This window comes from Engraulis encrasicolus, chromosome 16 (genome assembly GCF_034702125.1).
Source record: "Engraulis encrasicolus isolate BLACKSEA-1 chromosome 16, IST_EnEncr_1.0, whole genome shotgun sequence".
NCBI lineage: Eukaryota > Metazoa > Chordata > Actinopteri > Clupeiformes > Engraulidae > Engraulis > Engraulis encrasicolus.
The window spans coordinates 17,213,610-17,239,681 of record NC_085872.1 but is presented as its reverse complement, the minus strand read 5'-3'; the positions used below and the strand labels follow the sequence as shown (position 1 = coordinate 17,239,681).

The window sequence follows — 26,072 nt, the reverse complement described above, 5'->3', positions numbered from 1 at the left end:
CAAACAAGGTGAGGACATTGGCTAGATTATTTCAGGCAGCTATAAAACACAGTTAGTATTACTGTCTAGTGTATTTTTTTTTCTTTTTAACACTGTTTTTTTATTCCATTAACAAATAGGCTACCTACAGGTAGTGTTGGTTTGTATGCAACAGTTTACTGAAGACCTATTGCAAAATGACTCACATACTGGTCTTTCTAAACCCTTGTTTGGAAGTCATACTAAATTGATTGTATTCAGTGTTATATCGTACAGCAGTGTATTTATATAGGCCTAGTGCTTTCCCATGTAAAGTTAATTTGTTTTACATTTTATGTATTTTAATCAAGGTTTGAGAGAATAGTTTAGTCTGAGGTCTTAAGTGTTGTATGCATGAGACGGTACTTTTTGGTAGGCAACTAGTCATTGTGTGAATGATGGAGGCTACAAGATCATCTTTGGAAAGGGAACAAGACTATTTGTCAATTCAAGTAAGCATCATTGTTGACCCCACTTTATGTTAACTCATCAGAATGCAAGGTTGTTATTTTGCACAATATGACAAACTCTTCAAAATCCATCAAAGTCCAGGCTAGGTGAATGTAACCTTTTGTGCAGAGGTGTATATATAACTGTTGAATTTAACTGTTGAATAGTCACCTGCAAACGCAAGAGGGTGGTTAGTGCTACACTGTATTTAGCTGTGTGAATACAGGGGACTGGAAGCGTATCTTTGCAACAGGCACTAAACTCACGATAAGTCCAAGTAAGGAATTCTTGTTCATATCTTGTTTTTATCAGGCCCATGAAATTATGCAAATTATGCGTAATCTTTTATTGATTCACTGCATGACAAAAAATCTATTCCTGTAATTGCTGTACATAGCTATCAGACCTGTGGTTTGACCATCTCTAGTTAGTGATTTGGAAGTGGCAATTTTCAGATATTAAATGAAAGACATATCATGTATTAATTTTGGTAGGTGGCAAATTTGCACCTGCAGAGTGGAGCCAGGACTTGATTGGTCATCTGAAAAAGTAAAATGTGTGACCTGAAACACCAATTGCCATCATTACTAACTGAATAGCCAGTGTCCAAAGTTGGGATTGTGGTCTTTATAAAGGCATATGTCAAATGTCAGTGGTAAAAATCCATGATACACCAGACAACTGCTTTTGCAACACTTTTGGGCTACGGTATATTATATTTCGACAGTTTAGCACTTTATTTGGACAGTTCACCACAATACTATCAGCAGAACTTCATCAATTTGTTGGAAATTCCATTTATTACCATTCGTTGCCCAGCAACATTGCCCAAAAAGTTGCCCTGTATATCATCACCCTAAGACAGTTGTAGACCTGGAGCTGTTTTTTGAACAGGACTCTTGCATAGTGTGACACAGAGTGGATTACAGAAACTCCTGTTTGGAAATGGCACAAAACTGAACATAAAGAGCAGTAAGTTTAATATATGCCATATATTGAATAATATGTTAACTGTGATTTCACCCGGGTCGCTTTGGTATTTTATAGTGACACCATACATTAAAATGCAATCTGTAATCACTAAAAGAAATGTGTTCACTACTACGATTAGGTGGTTGCGTTCCCACAATGAAGAAAGTATTAATAGCGGCATGTATATGGATGATTTTCAAATAATTGATCTATAACAAATTCTATAAATATCAAATATAATTCACCCTATGAAAAGTTAATGCCATGAAAATAATTTTAAAAACCTTGTAGCTCTACATTGAACGCTCATTTATAGCTGGTATCTTAGTATCTTTTGGAGTCTGTGTTTTTGTTGAACCGCATTGTATTGTGTGAATGAAGGGGCTCTGAAAATCATCTTTGGTAGAGGAACCCTCATTACTGTAAAATCAAGTAAGATGCTCTTCATAAACATAGTACATTTATATTTGCAAACAGGAAATGTTTGTTTTAGGACTATATCCACTCATGTATTATGTAAATAGAACAAATCAGTAGTCGTAAACTGCAGAAAATCTGTAAACAAGGTGTGATTAAATTAGTATGAAATTTTATGTACAGCAAACTATTATACTTTGCCATTTTACATTTTTGTCTGTTACCTGCCTTTTGCGGATTCTGACAAGATTTCAGAACTTTCAAAAGGTGTTATGTCGGTTAAGTTTTTGTGAAGAGCATCCATGTTGTGTGAATGCTGGGGGACAGAAGCTCATTTTTGGAAAGGGCACAACTTTATTTGTTCATACAAGTAAGACTTTTAAATATTCTGATAGTGTAGTTCTTAAAAATGGCCAAAGTTACATTCCAGTGAGTCAAACTCGTATCAAGAAACGAAATAACAGAAACAAGTGTGTAATTTTAGTTGTTAACTTCGACAATGTACAGTATGCTGCCCTTTCACAAATTTGACCTTTTTCATATTTACTAAGTTAATAAAATTCAATATATTTAATGTGTTATATATACAGTATATTGGTCCATTTGACCAGAGCATATTTTACAGTGAAACTTTATGACTGTTCATTCAAAACTGTAATAATGAATACTCAGAAATTAATGGAGTATATTCAGGAAAAAAGAGCACATTTGTGAATGGACGGCATACAATCTGTAATAAAAGTGTTAAAACTGGTGTGCTGAGATAGTGTTAGAACTATTAAAGTAATTTTTAAAGGAAATACAAATAGCAACTACAAATTAGATTATAAGTGAAAAATGTTCCTCTGCTATCTTAAAAAAGCTCTATTGAATGCTCATGTATAGCTGTTATCTTAGTATCTCTTGGAGCCTGTGTTTTTGTTGAACTGCGTTGTATTGTGTGAATGATGGAACTCGAAAAATCGTCTTTGGTAGAGGAACCCTCATTACTGTACAATCAAGTAAGATGCTCTTCATAAACATATTACATTTATATTTGCAAACAGGAAATGTTTGTTTTAGGCCTATATCCACTCATGTATTATGTAAATAGAACAAATCAGTAGTCTTAAACTAAAAAAAAAAACTGTAAACACGGTGTGATTAAATTCGAATGAAATTTTATCTACAGCAAACTAGTATACTTTGCCATTTTACATTTTAGTCTGTTACCTGCTAATTGTAGATTCTTACAAGATTTCAGAATTTTCAGAAGGTGGTATTTCAGGTTAAGTTTTTGTGAAGAGCATCCATGTTGTGTGGATACTGGGGGGCGGAAGCTCATTTTCGGAAATGGCACAACTTTATTTGTTCATACAAGTAAGACTTTTAACCTTAAATATTCTGATCATGTATTTCTTAAAAATTGCCAGTTACCCTCCCATGAGTCAAACTCGTATCAAAAAACAAAATAGCAGAGACAATGTTCCTAAAGGTCCAGTGTGTTTATTTCCACAATGTACAGTATGCTGCCCATTCACAAATGTGACCTTTTTCATATTTACTAAGTAAATAAAATGAAAATACGTATACTGTATATTAGTCCATCTGACCAGAGTAGATTTTACAGTCAAACATGTCTATGACTGTTCATTCAAAATTCAAATAATGAATACTTCGGAATTGATGGTGGTAGTACATAGGCTACTCGTGAAAAAAGACCACATTTGTGAATGAACAGCATAAATTCTGTAAAAAGTGTTAAAACTTGTGTGCCTAGCTAGTGTTAGAATTATGAAAGTATTTTTAGAGCAACTACAAATCACAGCTACAAATTAGATTATGAATGAAAAATGTTCCTGGAGTACCTTATAATTTAGTTTTCTACTTTTACAGTCATTACATGCATTATAACTTAACTTGTAAAAATTACATCAGAGATCCTCCCAAACTTTTTGCTCAACCACAAATTATTGTGTGAAGGATGGGACATGGAAAATAATTTTCGGCAAAGGGACAACATTGTTGGTTCAATCAAGTAAGGAATCTGACATTTATTGTTACTAACTTGCTGTTTTCAGAATCCCATTGGCCATTTTCATTTTTTATAGTGTTGCTATCTGTTGTAAACACAGCAATGCTCCTGTTTGTTGACTGTTATACCAGTAGTGACATGTAGACATGTAAAGGGAAAAAATAAATTATATTGTGTTAAAGCAATATAGTATTTAAGTTATAAGAGTGTCAACAAGCCAGGAGGTTAAGCTTTATTTAGATGGAATATATTTTGTGAATATGGCTGATAACAAGATTGTGGAAGCCCATTATGTGTGATTTTCAGAACACATTACTGCCTTGTGGAAGTATGATGTTCATGATTAAGATGATAAAGTTCATTACATTTTATTCATCGTCCGTGCGTTTTATGCGGCAATGCCTTTTTAGTAACATGGCCTCATTGCTTTATAGACCCACATCAGAATATGTTTTAGGTTGCTAAAACAAAACCCTGAGATAACAAAAAGTTAAGTTATGCCTAACAAACAGCATTTCTAAACAGCATATGCATTATTGATATAACTTACTACTGTACTCATGTTTTGCTTAAGCGAAACATTCCAGTCAACTATAAAGTGAATGGTTGATCTGAGCGTTTTTGTTATCAGGCAAAGGTCTGTGTGAATAACAATTACAAAATAATGTTCGGAAGATGTACAGTTCTTAGAGTGGAGGCACGTAAGTAGACAAGTTAATCATTTTTGTTGAGGTTAAAGTCAAAAACTTGTGCTGATTATAAGACGTTTTTATATTTATATAAGAGGTGATTATATGTATGAGTTTTAAATATATTACTTTGTCAGCAATTGTCACTCATTCTTGTTTAGTGTAATATTTGGATGGCTGTTTTCGATAATCCATATTACAATATAATATTTGTAAACTCGATGTCAAACTCGATGTTAAGGATAGGTTAGTGTATTTGGTGTGGCATTTGGTATTGTGTGTATGGTAGCCAGAAGATTGTCTTTGGAAGTGGAACAAAATTATACATTAAATCAAGTAAGCCATTGTGTTTTTCTTCATGTTAAATGTCAGACATTCTGCACTAGTAATTTGAACATGTGGAAAAAATTTAAGAAGTTACTTATTAATAATTATCATCCGGTTATTATACATCTTAAGTTACAAGCACTCTTAAAAAGTGATGCTCAGAACAGATGTGAAAATATTTGAAATGTTGAAATAGACAATGCTTTTACATAGATTTACAGTTTTACACCATATTTTTGACTTCACAATACTAATATAGAAACGATCAACCTATTCAAGACGTTAACCCTTATATCACTATATGAATGTGTCCTTTAACTTGGCTGTAGGTACACTTCCTGAAATGATAGGATTTTGTTAGGTGATGACTGATAGTGTGACTAGTGGGTTTAAGATAATCTTTGGAGATGGAACCAAAATCACTGTACAGCCAAGTGAGTAATTTTAAGTAATGTATTTATATGTAACTTTGAAACATTTTCAACAAATGTGTTTCACTATTGCTTCATTAGGTTCCCTTTGACATTGTCTTCATGTGAACCTGATAAAGCAATACAGAAACACATCGTTGATTAAAAAAATAAGATCATGCAGCAATGCCAGTGTGCTGTCATTTCCCACTTTTCTAAAAATATGTTTACTGTACGCTACTACATAATTAGTACCATTAGATGTCATTAACATCAAATAGTATTATTAAGTATGCACAAACAATCTCATCATAATAATTACAATCTAGTTTTAATAGCAAAAATTGTCCGTCTTGCTTCTTTAGTAGTGATCTTCTCAAACAAAGATTGCTCCGACTGCTGGTGTTATTAGCTGGGAGTTTTCTGTAGTGTGACTGGAACTGGCGGCTGGAAACTATTTTTTGGATCAGGAACCAAATTAATTGTGGAAAAAAGTAAGTGATTAAATAATGTGATAATAGAATGAAGATGACTCAAGTTTTGGATGGTTTTAATCAGCAGGTATAACAAATACAGGACATTTTTACATTCAAATGGACTCCTTGCAATGAGTTGTACTGTATGTGTTGCATGCTTATTTCTCTAGTTTGACATAATGTGTCTTCAAACAACTGGAATCTTATATTTGGTGAAGGAACTAAATGAATAGTGCAATACAGTGAGTATAACATTTCTGCACAGCAGGGCATGCACATTCATATTTTATACTTACAATCAAAATTACCCATCATTTTTAATTATTTCATTGACAACTGTTAGTGTTTGGTCAAAGTTAAATTATTGCCACATTAACACATTTTTAAATTGTCCAAGAAAATAGTGCCCTACAGGGTCTTTCAGAATGTTTAAGTAGTAATATTGATTTGACCAAGACACTCATACCCAGACTTGGGATGCAGTGTCAGAGTTCTTGTAACAAGAGGAATGGCTGTGTGAATAACAATATTAAGTTGATATTTGGAAATGGGTCTCAATTAAGAGTTCATTCAAGTAAGTAGATGTCCTATCATTTCAGAATTTGTTAACTGTTACTTACTTATCAGCATGCCTAAATGTAAATTTTGCATAACTTAAACACTGTTACGGTAGGTTTATCTAAAATATATTGTGTATTACAGTTGTAGTTATACATAACATGATTGATATAGCTTTAATTACTTTTATCATGAATAGACCGTTAAGTACAGTTTCCTACTTGACTGTAATTGCATAGCTGTAAACTTTTCATAGACTTTTTGTTACCAGTCTGATGACTGTGTGACTACTGCTAACAAGATAATTTTTGGAGGAGGATCGAAACTACATGTGCAAGCACGTAAGTCGGACTACTTTCAGGAAAATAATGACTTAATACTGATAATTGTCATTTTCTACAATGAATGGCATTGGAAACAAAAATATTTTGCCGCTTACAGCCCTGGCAGCTTAATTTAAAGTTTGTATACCCTTTTGATAGGGATGGACAATTTTAGTCTATATTAGCAATCTCATGCGGAAATAATTGAAGATGATGCATGAAATTGAAAATGATTTCGGGCACATAACTGTTCTCAGTGTGAATACTGGTCTGGTCTGCGTTTGGTAAAAGAAGTTATTCTTTAAGAAATGGTGGAATCAAGTAGCTAAATGTAGGTCTATAAAATGTATGTCTTACTATTTCCATGGCCTTTTGGTTGAAACTAACACAATTCAAGCTACTTTAAACTAATTCACAATCTACGTTCGTTAAAATAAGTTAATGAGCTACATGCTGTCGTCCTGTGAAAACCGGTATGTCTGTGCGTCATTAACAACCCACAATAAGCTGATTTTACAACAAAAAATATTTATCAAAAGCATGGAGGAATCAAGGTTCTGCAGGGTACGAATTTGTTAGGTGAGAACAGGCTGTGTGACTGATGGTTATAAGATCCTCTTTGGGAATGGTACCAAACTCACTGTACAACCAAGTAAGTCATATATAAATTTGTAAACTTGTATTGCATGTATATTGCTCACTTTCAGCAGGTCAAACAATTATATAGTAATTCATTTATATAGCATAGTGACTGGGGAAGCACAAAGTTGTTAAATATTCAACCAAAACAATGATGACATTCCTGTGGCTATATCAAATGTCAGATCATTAGTCGAAGCTGAAAATATAGAGAAAATATAACAGCTATCATTTACACTATTATCATTGTGTCAGTAGAGGCGATATATATTTTTGGGACTGAAACAAATTTGTTTGTCCAAAGCAGTAAGTTCCCAAATTAATGATAAAAAATGTAATGTCATTTCCTCAGTCATTTAAGTATACTGAATCTTGCAAATTGTACACGATTATAGTCCTAGCATTGAGTTGAATGATTAGCGTGATAATTGTAACTGGTTAACACAATGTGTGTCTTTAAACAACCAGAAAGTCATATTTGGTGAAGGAATGAAATTAACGGTTCAATACAGTGAGTATACATTTTGCATAGACTCCTTTTTTATTTACAGCGAAATTACTAATTGCTTATTGCTTTAAATGTCATGATTGAACATAAAATAAGTAAATGTGTCCAATAAAATAGTGCCCCTTTGATATTTTACTTAATCAGTATCGGAAAACATCATACAGTAAATACAATTGAGTCTTAGAAAAAATATTGATAAGTCTAAATTGTATTGTGTATTACAGATAGTTACATACACAAATAACAGGATTGATATAGCTTTAATTATTATTCTTATGAAAAGACTGTTAAGTACAGTTTCCTGCTTGACTGTCATTGCGTAGCTGTAAACTTTTCATAGACTTATTGTTACCAGTCTGATGATTGTGTGAAAACTGGTAACAAGATAATTTTCGGAGGAGGGTCGAAGCTACATGTGCAAGCACGTAAGTTGGACTGCTCTCAGGAAAAAAAATGACTAAATACTGCTGATTGCTATTTTGTACATTTTGTGGTATTTAAGTTTGTATGCTCTTTTGATAGGGATGGACATTTTGTAGTATATGTATATTGCAATCTTATACAGAAGTAATTTAAGGTGATGCATGAAATTGAAAACGATTTCTGGCACATAACTGATATCTTTATGAATACTGGTGAGGAAATCGTGTAATCAAGTAGCTAAATGTATACAATTGATCATAGACATGGAGGGATCTGGGTTATGCACATTGAGAGTACTATGGTTATGCTGGATAGGATTTTGTTAGGTGATCACTGGCAGTGTGACTACAACTTATAAGATCATCTTTGGGAATGGTACCAAACTCACTGTACAACCCAAGTAAGTCATATAAGAATTTGTTAACTTTTATTGCATGTAAAGCATTCACTTTACGCAGGTTAATTAAGTGTATAGTGTTCTATTGAAATGGTAGTTCGGTGGTATTGTTAGATAAGGAGAAATAAGTAGGTATCCTGGTGACTGGAGAAGCACAAAGCTGTTAAATATTCAGCCAAAACAATGACATTCCTATGGCTATATCAAATGTCAGATTAGTCAAGGCTGAAAATATTGAGAGAATACAATAGCAACAGTAATAATAACAGCCACCATTTGCCCTCTAGTATCCTTGTGTGAATAAGAGACGATATATATTTTTGGGACTGGAACAGAATTGTTTGTCCAAAGCAGTAAGTACCAAAATAGATGATGAAAAAATATAACTACATTTCCTCAGTCATTTCAGTATACTAAATCTTAAAAATTTTACATGATGATAGTCGTAGTATGGAGTTGAATGATTAGCATGATTATTGTAACAGGCTGACATAGTGTGTGTCTAACAACCAGAAAGTCATATTTGGTGAAGGAACGAAATTAACGGTACAATACAGTGAGTATACATTTTGCATAGAGTCCTTTCTTATTTAGAACAAAATCACTAATTGTTTATTGTTTTAAATGTCCTGATTGATGACACATTTAAATTATTCCAATTTCAGTTACTCAGCACAAGTGCATCATAACAACATATAATATTTAAATGTGCCCAATAAAATACTGACGCTTAGATATTTAACTGAAACAGTATTGGAAAACATCTACAGTAAATAGACTCTGAGAAAATTATTGATAGGTGTGTATCTAAAATATGTTGTCATATTGCAGTTATAGTTACACAACTAGCAGGATTGATGTAGCTTTAGTTATTATTATCATTGGTATGAATAGATTGTTAAGTACAGTTTCCTGCTCTACTGTCATGTGCGTAGCTGTAAACTTTTCATAGACTTTTTGTTACCAGTCAGATGACTGTGTGAATACTGGTAACAAGATAATTTTCGGTGGAGGGTCGAAGCTACATGTGCAAGCACGTAAGTTGGACTGCTTTCAGGAAAATAACGACTTGATACTGATAATTGTCATTTTGTATAATGAGCGACATTGGAAATTTTTGCCGCTTACATCCCTGGCAGTTTACTTTAAAGTTTGTATGCCCTTTTGATAAGGATGGACAATTTTTATTATTTTTATATTGACAATCTCATACAGAAATAATTTAAGATGATGCATGAAATTGAAAATGATTTCTGGCACATAATTGATCTCTTTATAAATACTGGTTTGAGTATTGCATTTGATAAAAGAACCAAACTAAGTGTACAAACACTTAAGTTATTGTTTAGAAATGGTGGAATCAAACGTTGGAAGGTGGAGAAATGGTGGAATCAAGTACCTAAATGTATACAATTTATCATAGACATGGAGGGATCTTGGTTATGCAGGATAGGAATTCGTTAGGTGAGCACAGGCAGTGTGACTGGAAGTTATAAGATCATCTTTGGGAATGGTACCAAACTCACTGTACAACCAAGTAAGTCATTTGAATTTGTAAACGTTCATTGCATGTATAGCATTCACTTTACGCAGGTCAATGTTTATACCTGTAGTGTTCTCTTGAAATGGTAGTTCCGTGGTATAGTTAGATAAGGAGAACTAAGTAGGTATCATGGTGACTGGGGAAGCACAAAGTTGTTAAATATTCAACCAAAACAATGATGACATTCCTACTGTTATATCAAATATCAGATCATTCGTTGACGCTGAAAATATAGAGAAAATACAATAGCAACAGTAATAACAGCTACCCCACTAGTATCATTGTGTGAATAGAGAAGATAGATATTTTTGGGACTAGAACAAAATTGTTTGTTCAAAGCAGTGAGTACCAAAATAAATACCATTTCTGAGTCATTTCACTAAACTAAATCTTGCTAATTTTACATGATTATACTCCTAGCGTTGAGTTGAATGATTCGCGTGATTATTGTAACTGGTTGACACAATGTGTGTCTTTAAGCAACCAGAAAGTCATATTTGGTGAAGGAACGAAATTAACGGTTCAATACAGTGAGTATACATTTTACATAGAGTCCTTTTTTATTTAGAGCGAAATTACTAATTGCTTATTGCTTTAAATGTCCTGATTTGATGACACATTTCAGTGGTTGAATTTAAATTATTCAGCACAAGAACATCATAACAGCATAAAATATTTAAATGTGTCCAATAAAATAGTGCCCCTTAAATATTTTACTTAATCAGTATTGGAAAATATCAACAGTAAATGCATTAGAGAATATGAGGAAAATGATTGATAGGTGTGTATCTAAAATATATTGGATTACAGTTGTAGTTACACAAATAACAGGATATATAAGCGTATATAAGTTATAGTTTTGTATTATTATTATTATTATTATGAATAGACTGTTAAGTACAGTTTCCTGCTTGACTGTCATTGCATAGCTGTAGACTTTTCATAGACTTTTTGTTACCAGTCTGATGACTGTGTGACTGTTAACAAGATAATTTTCGGAGGAGGGACGAAGCTACATGTGCAAGCAAGTAAGTTGGACTACTTTCAGGAAAACAATGACTAAATACTGATCATTGTTATTTTGTACATTTTGTGCTGTTTAATTAAACAGTTGTAAGTTATGCCCTTTTGATGGTGATGGACATTTTGTAGTCTATATTGGCAGTATCATACTGAAGTAATTGAAGATGGGGCATGAAATAGAAAATGATTTCTGGCACATAACTGATCTCTGTGTGAATACTGGTCTCAGTATTGCATTTGGTCAAAGAACCAAACTAAGTGCTCAAACACTTCGATTATTGTTTACAAAATCAAGTAGCTATAAAAAAGTATGTCTTACTATTTCCATGGCCTTTTTTGGTTGAAACTAGCACGATTCAAGCTAAATTAATTTAAAACATTTGTTCGTTGAAATAAGTTCATGCGCAACATGATGTCTGTCGTCCTGTGAATACCAGTATGTCTGTGCAAAGACATGGAGAAATCAAGGTTCTGCAGGATAGGAATTCGTTAGGTGAGCACAGGCAGTGTGACTGGAGGTTATAAGATTATCTTTGGGAATGGTACCAAACTCACTGTACAACCAAGTAAGTCATGTAAATTTGTGAACTTTCTAATGCATGTATAACATTAATTTTCAACACGTCAAACAAGTGTAATATTTCCATTGGGTATTCTATTTCTAGGTCAGTGATATCATTAGATAAGGAGAAATAAGTAGGCATCATGGTGACTAGGAAAGCACAAAGTTGTTAAATATTTAACTAAAAACAATGATGACATTCATATGGCTATATCAAATATCAGATCATTAGTCGACGCTGAAAATATAGAAAAAATACAAAAGCAACAGTAATAACAGCCACCATTTTCCTACTATTATCATTGTGTGAATAGAGACAATATATTTTGGGACTGGAACAAGTAAGTAGCAAAATAAATGATTAAAAATGTAACTACATTTCCTCAGTCATTTCAGTATGCTAAATCTAGCAAATTTTATATGATGATAGTCCTAGCATTGAGTTGAATGATTAGCATGGTTATTGTAACAGCCTGACATAGTGTGTGTCTGTTAACAACCAGAAAGTCATATTTGGTGAAGGAACGAAATTAACGGTACAATACCGTGAGTATAAATTTTGCATAGACTGCACACTTTTTATTTAGAACAAAATCACTAATTGCTTATTGCTTTAAATGTCCTGATTGATGACACATTTCAATGGTCCAATTTCTATTATTTTGCACAAGAACAACATAACAACATATTATATTTAAATGTATCCAATAAAATAGTGCCCCTTAGATATTTTTAATATTGGAAAATATCTGCAGTAAATGTACTTGAGTCTGAGAAAAGTGATTGATAGGTGTGTATCTAAGCTTAAAATATATTGGATTACAGTTGTAGTTACACAAATAACAGGATTGATATAGTTTTAATCATTATTATAATGAATAGACTGTTAAGTACAGTTTCCTGCTTGACTTTCATTGCGTAGCTGTAAACTTCTCATAGACTTTTTGTTACCAGTCAGATGACTGTGTGTATACTGGTAATAAGATAATTTTCGGAGGAGGGTCGAAGCTACATGTGCAAGCACGTAAGTTGGACTGCTTTCAAGAAAATAATGACTAAATACTGCTGATTGTTATTTTGTACATTTTGCGCTGTTCAATTTTAAGTTTGTATGCCCTTTCGATAGGGATATACATTTTGTAGTATATGTATATTGCAATATTATACAGAAGTAATGTAGCTTCTTACTGCAGCAGGGGTCGCCGGCGACCCTATTCACTTGCTGAAAATGCTTAACTACATCATAACAACATTGCTATGACAGAGCCATAGTGCTGCGCTAAGGGGTTAAGATGATGCATGAAATTGAAAATAATTTCTGGCACATAACTGATTTCTGTGTGAATACTGGTCTGAGCATTGGATTTGATAAAAAACAAACTAAGTCTGAAAACGGTTAGGTTATTGTTTAAAAATGGTGTAATCAAGTATTGGAAGGAGGGGAAATGGTGTAATCAAGTCGCTAAATGCATAACATTTATCATCGACATGAAGGAATCTGGATTATGCAGGATAGGAATTTGTTTGGTGATCACTGGCAGTGTGACTACAGGTTATAAATTCATCTTTGGGAATGGTACCAAACTCACTGTACAACCAAGTAAGTCATGTGAATTTGTAAACTTTTATTGCCTGTATAGCATTCACTTTACACAGGTCAAACAAGTGTTTAGTGTTCTATTGAAATGGTAGTTCAGTGGTATTGTTTGATACAGAGAAATAAGTAGGTATCATGGTGACTGGGAAAGCACAAAGTAGTTAAATTTTCAGCCAAAATAATGGTGACATTCCTACTGCTATATCAATAATCGGATAATTTGTCGATGCTGAAAATATAGAGAAAATACAATAGCAACATTAAAAGTAGCCACCATTTGCCCACCATTGCGTAGCCTTGTGTGAATAGAGACGATATACTGTATATTTTTTTGGACTGGAACAAATTTGTTTGTCCAAAGCAGTAAGTACCAACATTTCCCGAGTCATTTCAGTATACTAAATCTTAAAAATTTTACATGATGATAGTCGTAGTATGGAGTTGAATGATTAGCATGATTATTGTAACAGGCTGACAGTGTGCGTCTAACAACCAGAAAGTCATATTTGGTGAAGGAATGAAATTAACGGTACAATACAGTGAGTATACATTTTGCATAGACTGCACAAATTATTTTTTGTATTATTTAGAGAGAAATTACTAATTGCTTAATGCTTTAAATGTGCTGATTGAGGACACATTTCAGTGGTCCAATTTCAATTATTCAGCACAAGAGCATCCTAACACATTATATTTAAATATGTCCAATGAAATTGTGATGCTTAGATGATTTACAATGCTTAATCGGTATGGGAAAACATCTGCTTTAAAAACACTTGAGTCGGAGACAAATTATTTATTTGATCAAGGCGCCCAAAGCTCAGAGCAGAGTTCTTGTAACAAGACCACTGACTGTGTGAATGATAATATTAAGTTGATATTTGGAAAGGGGACACAATTAAGAGTTAATTCAAGTAAGTAGATTTCCATACATTTCTGAATATTCTCACTGTTCATCTTATCCATACTCCTAGTTGAAAAGTCTGAACTGTATACCAAAGAAAGTATTCCATTACAGTAGTTGTAACTGTAGTTACACAAATCTCATTATTTAAGGTGATAAGCTGATTTAAGCTTAATTACAAGTATTGTCATCAATTGATATAGTTTAATTCTTGACTCAGGAGGACATAGATTTGTAGACTTTTAATAGACTTTTGCTACCAGTCTGATGCAGTAACTGTAAATAGTGGTAACAGAATAATTTTGGAGAAAAGGTCAAAGCTACATGTTCAAGCACAGAAGTTGTTCTTAGGGGGGGAAAAGTCAAATTTCACTAGGCCTAAATGGTGGCTAAAATGTCTACTGCATATCCGTCTTACTGTTTCATGGCCTTTTGGCTAAACCATATGCAGTTAAAGTTACTATTATTTTGAGAGCTTTAGAGCTTTCATTTCTGCTTAAAACAATTAGGGCTATCCGGCAACATGTTGTCTGTTACAATGAAAATATTCAAAGACATGGAGAAGTCAAGGTTTTGCGAGGTAGGAATTTGTTAGGTGAACACAGGCAGTGTGACTGCTGGTAATAAGATCATCTTTGGGAATGGTACCAAACTCACTGTACTACCAAGTAAGTCCTATCCATTTGTAAACTTGTATTGCATGTATATTGTTCACTTTCAATAGGTCAAGCAAGTAGTGTTCTATTGGAATCTTAGTTTAATATTACAGTAGGGCAGGGTAAACATCATGATAAAACTTTATTTCGAGGTTCACGTTTGTCAATAACACCTTTAACTGTCTGTAAGTGAATTATAAGACATGTGTTGAGCAAAATCATTTGTTACGCGTGTTATCAGAAATTTCTGGTTCACTGCCAAATAAGCCTTCATTATCGATATATCATAATAAACCCCTAGTTGGCCATTATTACATGTCTTATTAGTCACTTATACATACAGTAATTAGGCATGTATTAGTGGCTAACACGTGAACCCTATTCTTAGGTGTTATCAACTTGAGCAAATTTTGAACAAAATTCAGCTAATACAGTGAAATTTTACAACTATAGGGCTTACTCTATATAGAGTACAATATCTGGGAATTTTCTGGTAATTTCTGGGCTGAAAATGTAGTAAAAGTAGGCCTACAATTGAATCTGTCACATTTTGTGCCTACTACTATCATTGTGTGAATAGAAACACAAACAAAATATTTTTTGGGTCTGGAACAAAACTGTATGTCCAAAGCGGTAAGTACCAAAATCTAAAAATTCAAATGTAATCATATTTCCTTTGACATTCAGCAGAAAATATTTATATATAAAATGTGTTAAATCTTGAGAGAACTCTTTACATGATTCTAGTCCTAGCAAGGAATTTTTCAATTAGCTTATTGCTACAGGTTGACATAATGTGTGTCTTCGAACAACTGGAAAGTCATATTTGGTGAAGGAACCAAATTATTGGTACAATTCAGTGAGTACAATTTTTTTATAGTGTGAGCTTATAGTGTGAGCACATTTGATTTTATTTAGAACATCAACATAAGTTATTGCTACTGATGATGGTCAGTGTTATAAAAAAACAGTAGTTGTATGTCAGTTATCTTAACTTCAATCTCTAATGCAACCAGTACATGTATTAATAACTGTTTTGATCATCGCTTCGTTGTAAATTGAATCCAAAGCATATAGTTACAGTGTTTTCGAGTTTTCGAGTAGCCTATTTTTAATCCTTAATTCGGCAGCTATTGCCAAACTGCAGGAAAGCATATATATAGTCAAATTCAAGGTGTCCAAGGTTTTCCAAATACATGGATATTTGGCAAATTTATCGTATAATGTAAGTTTTCTGTAAAAATTGTAAAGCTGTATCCTGACTCTGAGTCGTTATTGCTATATGGGGTGGCACTGTGTGAATAATTACAACAAGTTAATCATTGCACATGGGACAAAAGTAGTTGTTAATTCAAGTGAGTATGTTTTTTATATATTTACAGCAATATTTTAAACATTTAGAACTATGCATGTCCAAATGTGTCTTAATTATTCAAAACCAGGTATGTCATAAGCAGAGGCATTACCCCTAATATTAAGAATGTGTAAATTGCCATCTCAGTAATGTCGAGGTAGAAGGTGCAAGGGTGAATAATTAGAAGACTACTGTCTACTGATAGCTTTTTATTTTGAAGAAACAATGTGTTAACAGTAATCATTGTGTGGTGTTGATGATGATGCAATGACTATTAAACCTTGGATTAAATTTACCTGCATTGAGTCATGATAAGTGGGCACCTCTTCACTCACTGAGATACATTGCTAGTTCTTGCTCAGTGGTTTGGTACAGTGTGAATGACTACAACAAGCTAATATTTGGAGAGGGAACCAATGTTATCATCAGCTCAAGTAAGTAGTCAGCTTTAGTGGTGTTGACTTAAAAAATAGTAAAGGTGTATGCATTTACGATTAGGTCAATTTTAAATTACAAGATAGATGCTATATTTTTATCTAAGAAATGTCAACATCATTTTATTTCCATTTTAAGAAATTATGTTGTACCTTTATGCTTATGAATCATAACATTTTATATCATAGAATCCACATATTGTATTATCATTTTGAAAAGACATGCCGGCCATGTGTCAGCTGGTGAGGGATATGAGGCTAGGCCATCACACTGTGTGTCTGGTAATCAGAAGCTCATTTTTGGAATGGGGACCAAGTTATCCGTCAAATCAAGTGAGTAAAATGCAATCAAGGTTTCAGCCAAAACAAATTAATCAGAATGAAGAAATTGTCGCTGTCCAGCAGAAACGTTGTATCTCCGCTATTGTTTTTATGATTTTATATCCATTCTTAATTCATTATAAAATATTAGTTAATACTACTGGTCAATTTTCATTAGTATATACTGTATATATGATAAATTATTCCATAACCAACTTTCAAGTTCGAATGATTATTTTGAAAATAGTGATTTATACATTAATAAGTAAAAAACAATGAAAAGTGGATATAGAAATAGGAAACAAGTTGCATAGAAACGTTTCAGGAAAATGTTAAACCATGCTATATTACAGACATGTGAGTAGATTATTCTGGTGAGTTAACATTAGCTTAGACAGATGTAGTATATTGTCCATGGGAACTGCACGGTGTGACTGCAAGTGGCATTGCAAAGATCATTTTTGGATCAGGAACTCAGTTAATAGTTGAACCTAGTGAGTATGTTTATTTATTGTATACCTACATACATTATATTTCATCTTGTAAAAGGGAAGTCACTTGCGCTCTAACCTTCTTGGTGCGTCCAGTCCAGGACGGTATACAATGTAGAGTAAATTGGTCCACTTCGGAAAGACTAGGCCAGGGATAACTGGAGCACTCAGATACTTTTTAGTATTTTATTGTGGTGCAAACATAATGACTGACGTTTCGACGCCATGTGCGTCTTCTTCAGAGGACTAAAAAGTATCTGAGTGCTCCAGTCATCCCTGGCCTAGTATTTCCGAAGTGGACCAGTTTACTCTACATTATATTTCATGTTGGGTACATCGTAATACATTTTTCATGTCAGTACAGTACCAGAAACAAAGTTATCCCATTTGCATCTATGAATTACCCTAGATACGGTAGGCTTACGTTGTATATATAAAAGGACATTGACTAACACAGATTGAGGCATGTTTTAATACATTTTCCAATATGCTTGTATACAATTTCAAACTAAATTCTCATATTTTGTTATACATCCTCGATACTGTAGGCTAATGTTTATCGCTGGGGGAGGTTTTTGGTGTTTTCTCAATGGTTGTGTGATTACTGGATTAAATATATACTTTGGAGGGGGCAGAAAAGTTGTCCTAGTATCAAGTAAGTTTATAAAAGTACCTTTCAAAAAACATGATTTCACTGATGAATCATTACATTGACAATCCATCAATGGCATTGCTTTGTATAAAAATGTAACTCATTTCCGCCATTAATACTAGCTATGAAGACAGAAAGACTTCAATTAATACTAACTATGGAGACAGAAAGGCTTCAATTATTTTCAGGCCAGATGTTTTTCAAGAGAATTTCTTGAGACTCATTTATTTACTAGGCCTACTTTGAAATAGTACAGTTATTTCTACTACATGATGATTTAGATGGCAAAAATAGGCATCACTGATACAATTATCTTGCTTCTGTAATGCTACACCACTTTTTGTTTCATTGTCTGAAATGGTGTGACTGGCACCAACAAGATTGTGTTTGGAGATGGAACTAAGATTATTGTTGTAGCAAGTGAGTATAAATGCTTAAATTAATACAGAATATGTTGATGAACACAGAATCGGTAACTATAATCGAGTGAAAAATAATAATACTAATATTAACTAGTATGCACATACTTTTTTCACATTTTACATATACCGTATCAGCTCAGATGTATCTGCCAAACAGCATCTGATTTAAAATATATGAACAATGTCATATTTTCAATAACATAGGCCTACTAGTTCCACAAATAACCTTTTTGACATCCGAGCCAGACCTGTGATTTTTTGATCAAGGTCAAAGTAGAGTGTGACATCAACTGGCCTCACAAAGATCATTTTCGGATCAGGAACAAAGCTAACTGTTGAAAAAAGTGAGTATTAAAGTATTACATGTATTTTAAAAAGAACTACCAGAGTAAATAATTAATAAAGTCATAGATTGGTATTAATTAAATAGCTCAGTAAGAAACATGACCATATTAGATGCATTACTGTATACCCAGCTGATTCATTAACACAATACTTAATGGTTGGTTCCAAAAATATATCTGCAAAATATGAGGTGGCTCTTGGATACATGAATATGTTAATTTCAAACTTAAACATGTGATACCAGTCCATGTCTAGACATACCGTGTACTATTAGGTCAATGTCATAATTAAGCAGGTAAGTTACGTTATAAGTTAAGTCATAAATTATGATTACTATGCCTGAAAGCCTACAATGTCTGTCGTTAGACTATTTACCTTAAGTTGTATACTTAAATACATGTATTCAGGCTCAGCTAATTCTTGAAGTTTTGCAGCTGTTCCATATGTCAGCCTAATAGCTGGCTACTAGACTAGCTGCATAATTACATAAGCCATTCATTTGTTTGTAGTTCATCATAATATTCTCTTTAAAATACTTCATGTGCATCCACTAATAATGTATTACATTTTACATTGGACACTTTTTGCTGTTAACAAATTGGAAACGATTGTGAAGGGCTTCCAGAGTTTATAAACACGTAGGCTAAGTAGCATTATTGTTCAGTAATAAGATACAGAGTGACTACTAGTGGAGTGGAAAAGATCATTTTTGCATCTGGAACAAGAATGATTGTGGTCACTCGTAAGTTACAACATGGCAATTTAGTCTTTTAAAACATTTTTGAACATGTTGAATTTACCTTGCGCTGGCTACTGTCTCAGCTAAAAGATGCACAATCACAGCTTAATATGTGTAAATATGTATTTTGTATCAGGATGGGAAATGTATTGAATACAATGAAACTACAGGTATATTCAAATCAAAAAGTCAAATCAAAACTCAAAAAAATTGCTGTTAGTTTTTGTCAAAACAATTAGATGATACGACCACTGAATATTGTCCTCTATATTAAGAAGTTGTTGTTTTTAGTGAAAGTAATGTGTGTCTGGAACTGGATTGAACTAAATAATTTTTGGGTATGGAACAAAGCTACATGTTCACAGCAGTAAGTACGCCTTTTCCAAACGTAAATGTAAAATTGCTGTAAACAAATTTTAAACAATTGTGAAGGGCTACCAGAGTGCATAAACACGTAGGCTAAGTAACATTATTGTTCAGTCATAAGATACAGTGTGACTATTGGTGGAGTGGGAAAGATCATTTTTGCATCTGGAACAAGACTGATTGTGGACACTCGTAAGTTACAATATGGCAATTTAGTCTTCTTTAAACATTTTTGAATATGATGAATTTATGTTGCACTGGTTACTGTCTCAGCAAAAAAATGCACAATCACAGCCCAATATGTGTAAATGTATTTTTCATTGTATTGGAAAGACCTGAAATTTACTGAATGCAATGAAACTATAGATTTATTCAAATCAAAAAATCAAATCAAAACTCAAAAGAAAAATTGCTGTTAGTTTTTGTTATAACAATGAGATGATACGGCCACTGAATATTGGTCTCCATATTTATGAAGTTGTTGCTTTCAGTGAAAGCAATGTGTGTCTGGAACGGGATTGAACAAAATCATTTTTGGGTATGGAACTAAGCTGCATGTTCACAGCAGTAAGTACGCCTTTTCCCAAACATAAATATAAGCCAAAAGGACACTTCAAAATTATTATGATTGAAATTATCATCCAGCATTACCAAATATACCGTATATCCATTCATTCACCTATACTATGTTGACCACCTCTATGTTTCAAGGCAGTGATTTGACATTATTATTTTGTGTCATCATTATGTAGCAATTGTTGATAGTATGCATGCTTATATTGAAAATTAGTCTGCACCATTAAACCTGCTCATTCTAGGGTTACAGTAAATACATACAAACCCACACTTGGGTCAATACATTCAGCATTGTATATTTTTTATTAAATATATGGAAATACAAAGACCTTCTCTTTAGAACTTGTCATACAAAGTCTCAGATGAAACCCAATGTTTTGTTCAGCAAATGTGTTGTGCTGTTTCTCAGAGCATGGTATCGTTAACCACAACCTATGTAGACTTGCATCTAGAATCCGGATTCACCAAACAAGCATTTCTCCAAACAACATTTTAAAGGCATTTCTCTGCTGAGGTTTTGTCAACCAAAGGTACATGATGGCCAATAAACTACAGAGAACAGGAAGACAACATCACAAATATATATAACAATTTGTTTTCTGGCACATTATATGATATAATTAATATGGATATGGGAAGAATGGGGAATGGGGAACCTATTAGTGGAGAAATGTCAAATGTGAAATTATGCTCTTGAAATTACTTCATGTTCATACACCAATAACGTGTACATTCTACATTTTACATTTTTGGCTGTTAGCCATTGTGAAGGGCTACCAGAGTTTATAAACATGTACTGAAGGCTAAGTAACATAATTGTTCAGTAAAAAGATACAGTGTGACTAGTAGTGGAGTGGGAAAGATCATTTTTGCATCTGGAACAAGACTGATTGTGGACACTTCGTAGTATTTTTTAAATATTTTTTAATATGTTGACTTAACATTGCACTGGTTACTGTCTCAGAAAAAAGATGCACAATCACTGCCCAATATGTGTAAATATGTCTTTTGTATCAGAATGGGAAATTCCTTAAAATTATTTAATACAATGAAACTACAGGTATATTCAAATCAAAACTCTAAAGAAAATTTGCTGTTTCTTTTTTTAAACGATTAGATGATATGGCCACTGAATATTAGTCTCCATATTTATGAAGTTGTTGCTTTTAGTGAAAGCAGTGTGTGACTGAAACTGGACTGAACAAAATAATTTTTGGAAATGGAACTAAGTTGCATGTTCACAGCAGTAAGTGCGCCTTTTCCAAACGTAAATATTTGTTAAAATGACAATTAAAAATTATTATGATGAGTAAAATCATCATCAGAGTAAATGTTATATTCACTAATTTATCAAATACATATCCATTCATTCACCTACACTACGCTGACCAACACATGTTTCAAAGCAGTGATTTGACATCATTATTTTGTGGCATTATTATGTAGTAATTTTTGATGGCATGCATGCTTACATTGAAAATTAGTTTGCCCCGTGAGACCTGCCCATTCTGAAGTTACAGTAAATACATACAAAACCACTCTTGGGGTTAATACATGCAGCATTGTATCATTTTTGTTGAATATATGGAAATACAAAGACCCTCTCTTTAGAAGTTATCATACAAAGTTTCAGATGAAACCCAATGTTTTGTTAGCAAGGCAGCAACAGTTGCAAAACAGATGATAAAAACAATAGGATGTGTAAGGAATACATTAAACATTTTTTTTTCTGTCATATTACATGATATAATTACTACGGATATGTAAAACATGGGAAATGGGGAACCTATTCGTGCAGAAATGTCTGGATGGAGAATTGCCTGCCTTTCATAACTCCAAAGCATTACAAGTGTTATTTTAATAATCATTTATAGTATAATATTGAGGTGTGCTATTCCATGTGGGAATCATTCAGTCATGGACTGGTATCGTTTGGCTCCGATCACTTGGCTTGGACCATTCAGGCCACACCATGGAATAACTTGTAACAAATTCAGATAGGCTTTATCTTCAAAGGATGATGTACCAGTGAAAACATTTCTGTGTTCTACCTCCCTACCTCGATAGCATTCTTATTACCAATTTATCCACAGCTATGTCTATTGATATTTTTCAAAAAATTATCAGTAGCCTACATTTATGGTCCTCATAAATTACAATATTTCAGTAAAACAGTTGTTGTTACTGAGCATAGAATCATTATGAAGTGCTGAAGTATCATCTCACCTGATGACCATTGCAAATTTTTCAAAAAAATTGCTCAGCCAACAAACTGTTTTTTTTTTACCTTTTTGGTGTCTAGTGTGTTCATGATTACTGTCAATGAAACGGAGGTAATCAAAGCTTGGAACCTTCTGCCCTTGCACTTCACCGTGTTCACAAAAATGAATATTTAAAAAGAGACTGATTGAAAGCAAACTATAGCCAATGTAAATAGATAGTGTTGTTGCTCTTGACTAATGTTCCTTCTCTTCCTTTTCTTTTGTGTTTGTGTTCTTTAGAAGAACCAGCTGATCCGAAGTACTATGAGCTCCAAAAAAATGAAACAAAAGCCTGCCTGGCCACCGACTTCAGTTCACACAATGCAACGGACGGCAAGGCACCTTTCATGGACCACATGAAATTGGAGGCTACCCGTGTTGAAGGTGACAAACACTTCAGCAAAGCAGTCATCGTGCCAGAAGGTTACAGCTGTCCCACATCAGGTACAGTGATATGTTGATTTACACACAGAGAATATCTGGGAAACATAAATGAATTTCATAGCCAAAGAACAAGCCATGTTTGATTTTTCATTCATTTATTCATTCATCCATTAATTCAGTCATTCTGTAAAAATTATTGACACAATCATGGTTTGATTTTTGTTTTAGGATCAGTTCAGAAGTGCACAGCCGAAGATGGATATGAACCAGGTATGTTATAAGATCAATGCAACATTTCACAAGCAAAAGTACTACTCCAGTGATGGCACATTATTTGTGGTTATTGAAGAATGCCTAGGAAAAATATGAAATGGTTGAAATCTAGGCCTAATGTACATTATATTACATTGTATTTGCAAACCTGCCTTTACTCACATATGAACTTCCCATTCCCATCCCATTCCTAACCCACTGGGTTCAATATTATACTGGTCCACCTTTTGCAGCTATTCAGGCTTCAACTCACCTGGGAAGGATGTCCACAAGGTTGAGGAGTGTGTTAGGATAGGAATATGAATTTTTGACCATTCTTCCAAAAGCTTATTGGTGAGATCACACGCTGATGTTGATCAAGAAGGCCTGGCTCTCATTCTCCGCTCTAATTTATTTCAAAGGTATTCTGTTGGGTTCAGGTTAGGACTCATTAGACTGGGGCAGTCAAGTTCATCCATACCATACTCTGTCATCCATGTCTTTATGAACCTTGCTTTGTGCACTGGCACACAATAATGTTGGAAGAGGAAGGGGCACACTCCAAACTGTTCCCACAACGTTGAGAGCATGGAATTGTCCAAAATGTTGATGCCTTATGCTTTGGTGTCCTGGCTGAGCGGGACCCCTTCCTGAGAGCTGAGAGACTGAGAGCCAAGCCTTCTCAATCCACATCAGTGTGTGACTTCACCAATGCGCCTTTGGAAGAATGGTCAAAAATCCCTGTAAACACACTCGTCAACCTTGTGGACAGCCTTCCCAGATGAGTTGAAGCTGTAACAGCTGCAGATGGTGAACCGATAGCATATTGAACCCTATGGGTTAGGAATGGGATGGCAGTATATTTTTGGTAATAGTAATAGTAAGATTGGTAATAGACTAGATTAACGGCATTTGTTTGATGGATGATCTAATTTAATTGTAATCAGGAAACCTGTTTGATGTGGTTTTGTTTTATGTTTGTATTCCTAATTATTTTGTCTTTTGTTTTTTCCCCCCTAGATGCAAAAATGAACTTTTTGTCTCTGAGTGTTCTGTGTCTACGCATCCTCTTCCTGAAAACCATTGTGTTCAATGTCTTGATGACCATCCGGGTCTTTATGAGGTAAGAAAAAACATACACACACACACACACAGACACGTGCACGCACACACACACACACACACACACACACACACACACACACACACACACACACACACACACACACACACACACACACACACACACACACACACACACACACACATTAATTAATTTTAATTTGTTTGTTTGTTTGTTTCTACAGATAACCGTGCTATAGTCATCAAAAGAAGACGTCTGTTGACCTGCATGGCCTGTGACAAATTCACCGTCAACAACTGACATGATTGTCAGCATTTCACATTTGATCACGTAATTTAGCAGACATTTGTGATGATCTTATGCAGTTCAATGGAACCATTCATTCAGTTATTCATTCAACCATAGCAAACCATCATATCGTCATGCAATGCTTATTATTTACCCAACTAATGAGGCTATGCAGTGTACATAAAAAAATAGAGAATGCCAGTTATGGTGCCATGTTGTCAACATGTACTAGTGTATATTGTAATGGCTGCTTCTTGTATTTTATTACTTAGGAGTTTTATTCACTTTTATTCATTTTTGCAGCTTGTTATTATTTCATTATATAAATGATGTAACATGGTCCTCAGTGTCTGTAAAAAAAGAGTTTAAAATAAAATGTTTTATTATTACAAAAACTGTTTCCTGCTTGTACAATGACTCAGTCACTTTTACCATGGATGCACCACTTCATTATGATGAAAATATCGCTTAATTGTTGTGAAGCCGGATCCCAAGACTATGTCTACCTACATAGTTGGGCTTAATACAGATAAGCCCACTGATAGTTTTCACTAGCAAGTGAAGCCACTGATGCGATTTCGCCATTCATTTTATTTTCTGCTAAAGTAGTTTGATCTGATGACACCCCTTTCCCACTTAATCTTGTGCTGACATTAGGAATTGATTACAGCTTCCTTTTTGGGGCATCTTGCTCATACTGTAGACATATGGTAGGCCTGTTCACATGCCTGTGTAAAACTGTAGTGCAGGCTATCAGAAAGGGAAATAATCAGGTATGGTAATACTTGCCAAATAATTACATATGTCCTGAGCTGTTGTTAACTCACTGATGTGTTTATTTAATTTAAGTGAAGTGCGTACCTCAAGCCCCATAATGCACGCCGTACCTCTTGTGGCATAATGTAATCAGGGCTGTAGTGGAGGGTAAACGCACGTAAACGCCGTTTACGCACCTCTGGAATTTAGGAAATAGCGTTTACCCACCTCTAAATAGCGTTAACCCACCTCTAAATAGCGTTTACGCAGCTCTTAATGGCAATTACGCACGTCAAAGTTCCCTGCACCTTGTGATCTGCCGTTGGAATAATCCAAAATAAATTTGGTGTCATTTAAAAAATATTGTTGAACATAGGCCTGCTTAACGCTTTAGTAGGAATCATTTTCATCTGCTCTGTATTCGGGTATGTGACCTTCCAA

The 26,072-nt window shown here is 33.9% G+C and overlaps 1 protein-coding gene across 1 annotated transcript; it reads left to right on the top strand.

The window, feature by feature from the left end:
* The first annotated feature begins 13,233 nt into the window (after positions 1-13,233).
* Positions 13,234-25,231, top strand: LOC134466347 (M1-specific T cell receptor alpha chain-like). The gene is made up of 5 exons (XM_063220239.1): positions 13,234-13,349; positions 23,108-23,311; positions 23,480-23,521; positions 24,524-24,626; positions 24,811-25,231. Exons 1-5 carry the CDS (start codon positions 13,238-13,240, stop codon positions 24,812-24,814), a joined length of 465 nt encoding a protein of 154 aa, XP_063076309.1. The 5' UTR covers positions 13,234-13,237; the 3' UTR covers positions 24,815-25,231.
* The last annotated feature ends 841 nt before the right edge of the window (positions 25,232-26,072 follow it).

What these genes read in the sequence shown, in the direction of transcription:
- LOC134466347 (XM_063220239.1), top strand. Translation starts at nt 13,238, where the DNA reads ATGAAGGAATCTGGATTATGCAGGATAGGAATTTGTTTGGTGATCACT. An exon ending in CAAACTCACTGTACAACCAA is followed by an intron (nt 13,350 to 23,107) that starts GTAAGTCATGTG and finishes TGTGTTCTTTAG; the next exon opens with AAGAACCAGCTGATCCGAAG. An exon ending in CGAAGATGGATATGAACCAG is followed by an intron (nt 23,522 to 24,523) that starts GTATGTTATAAG and finishes TTTCCCCCCTAG; the next exon opens with ATGCAAAAATGAACTTTTTG.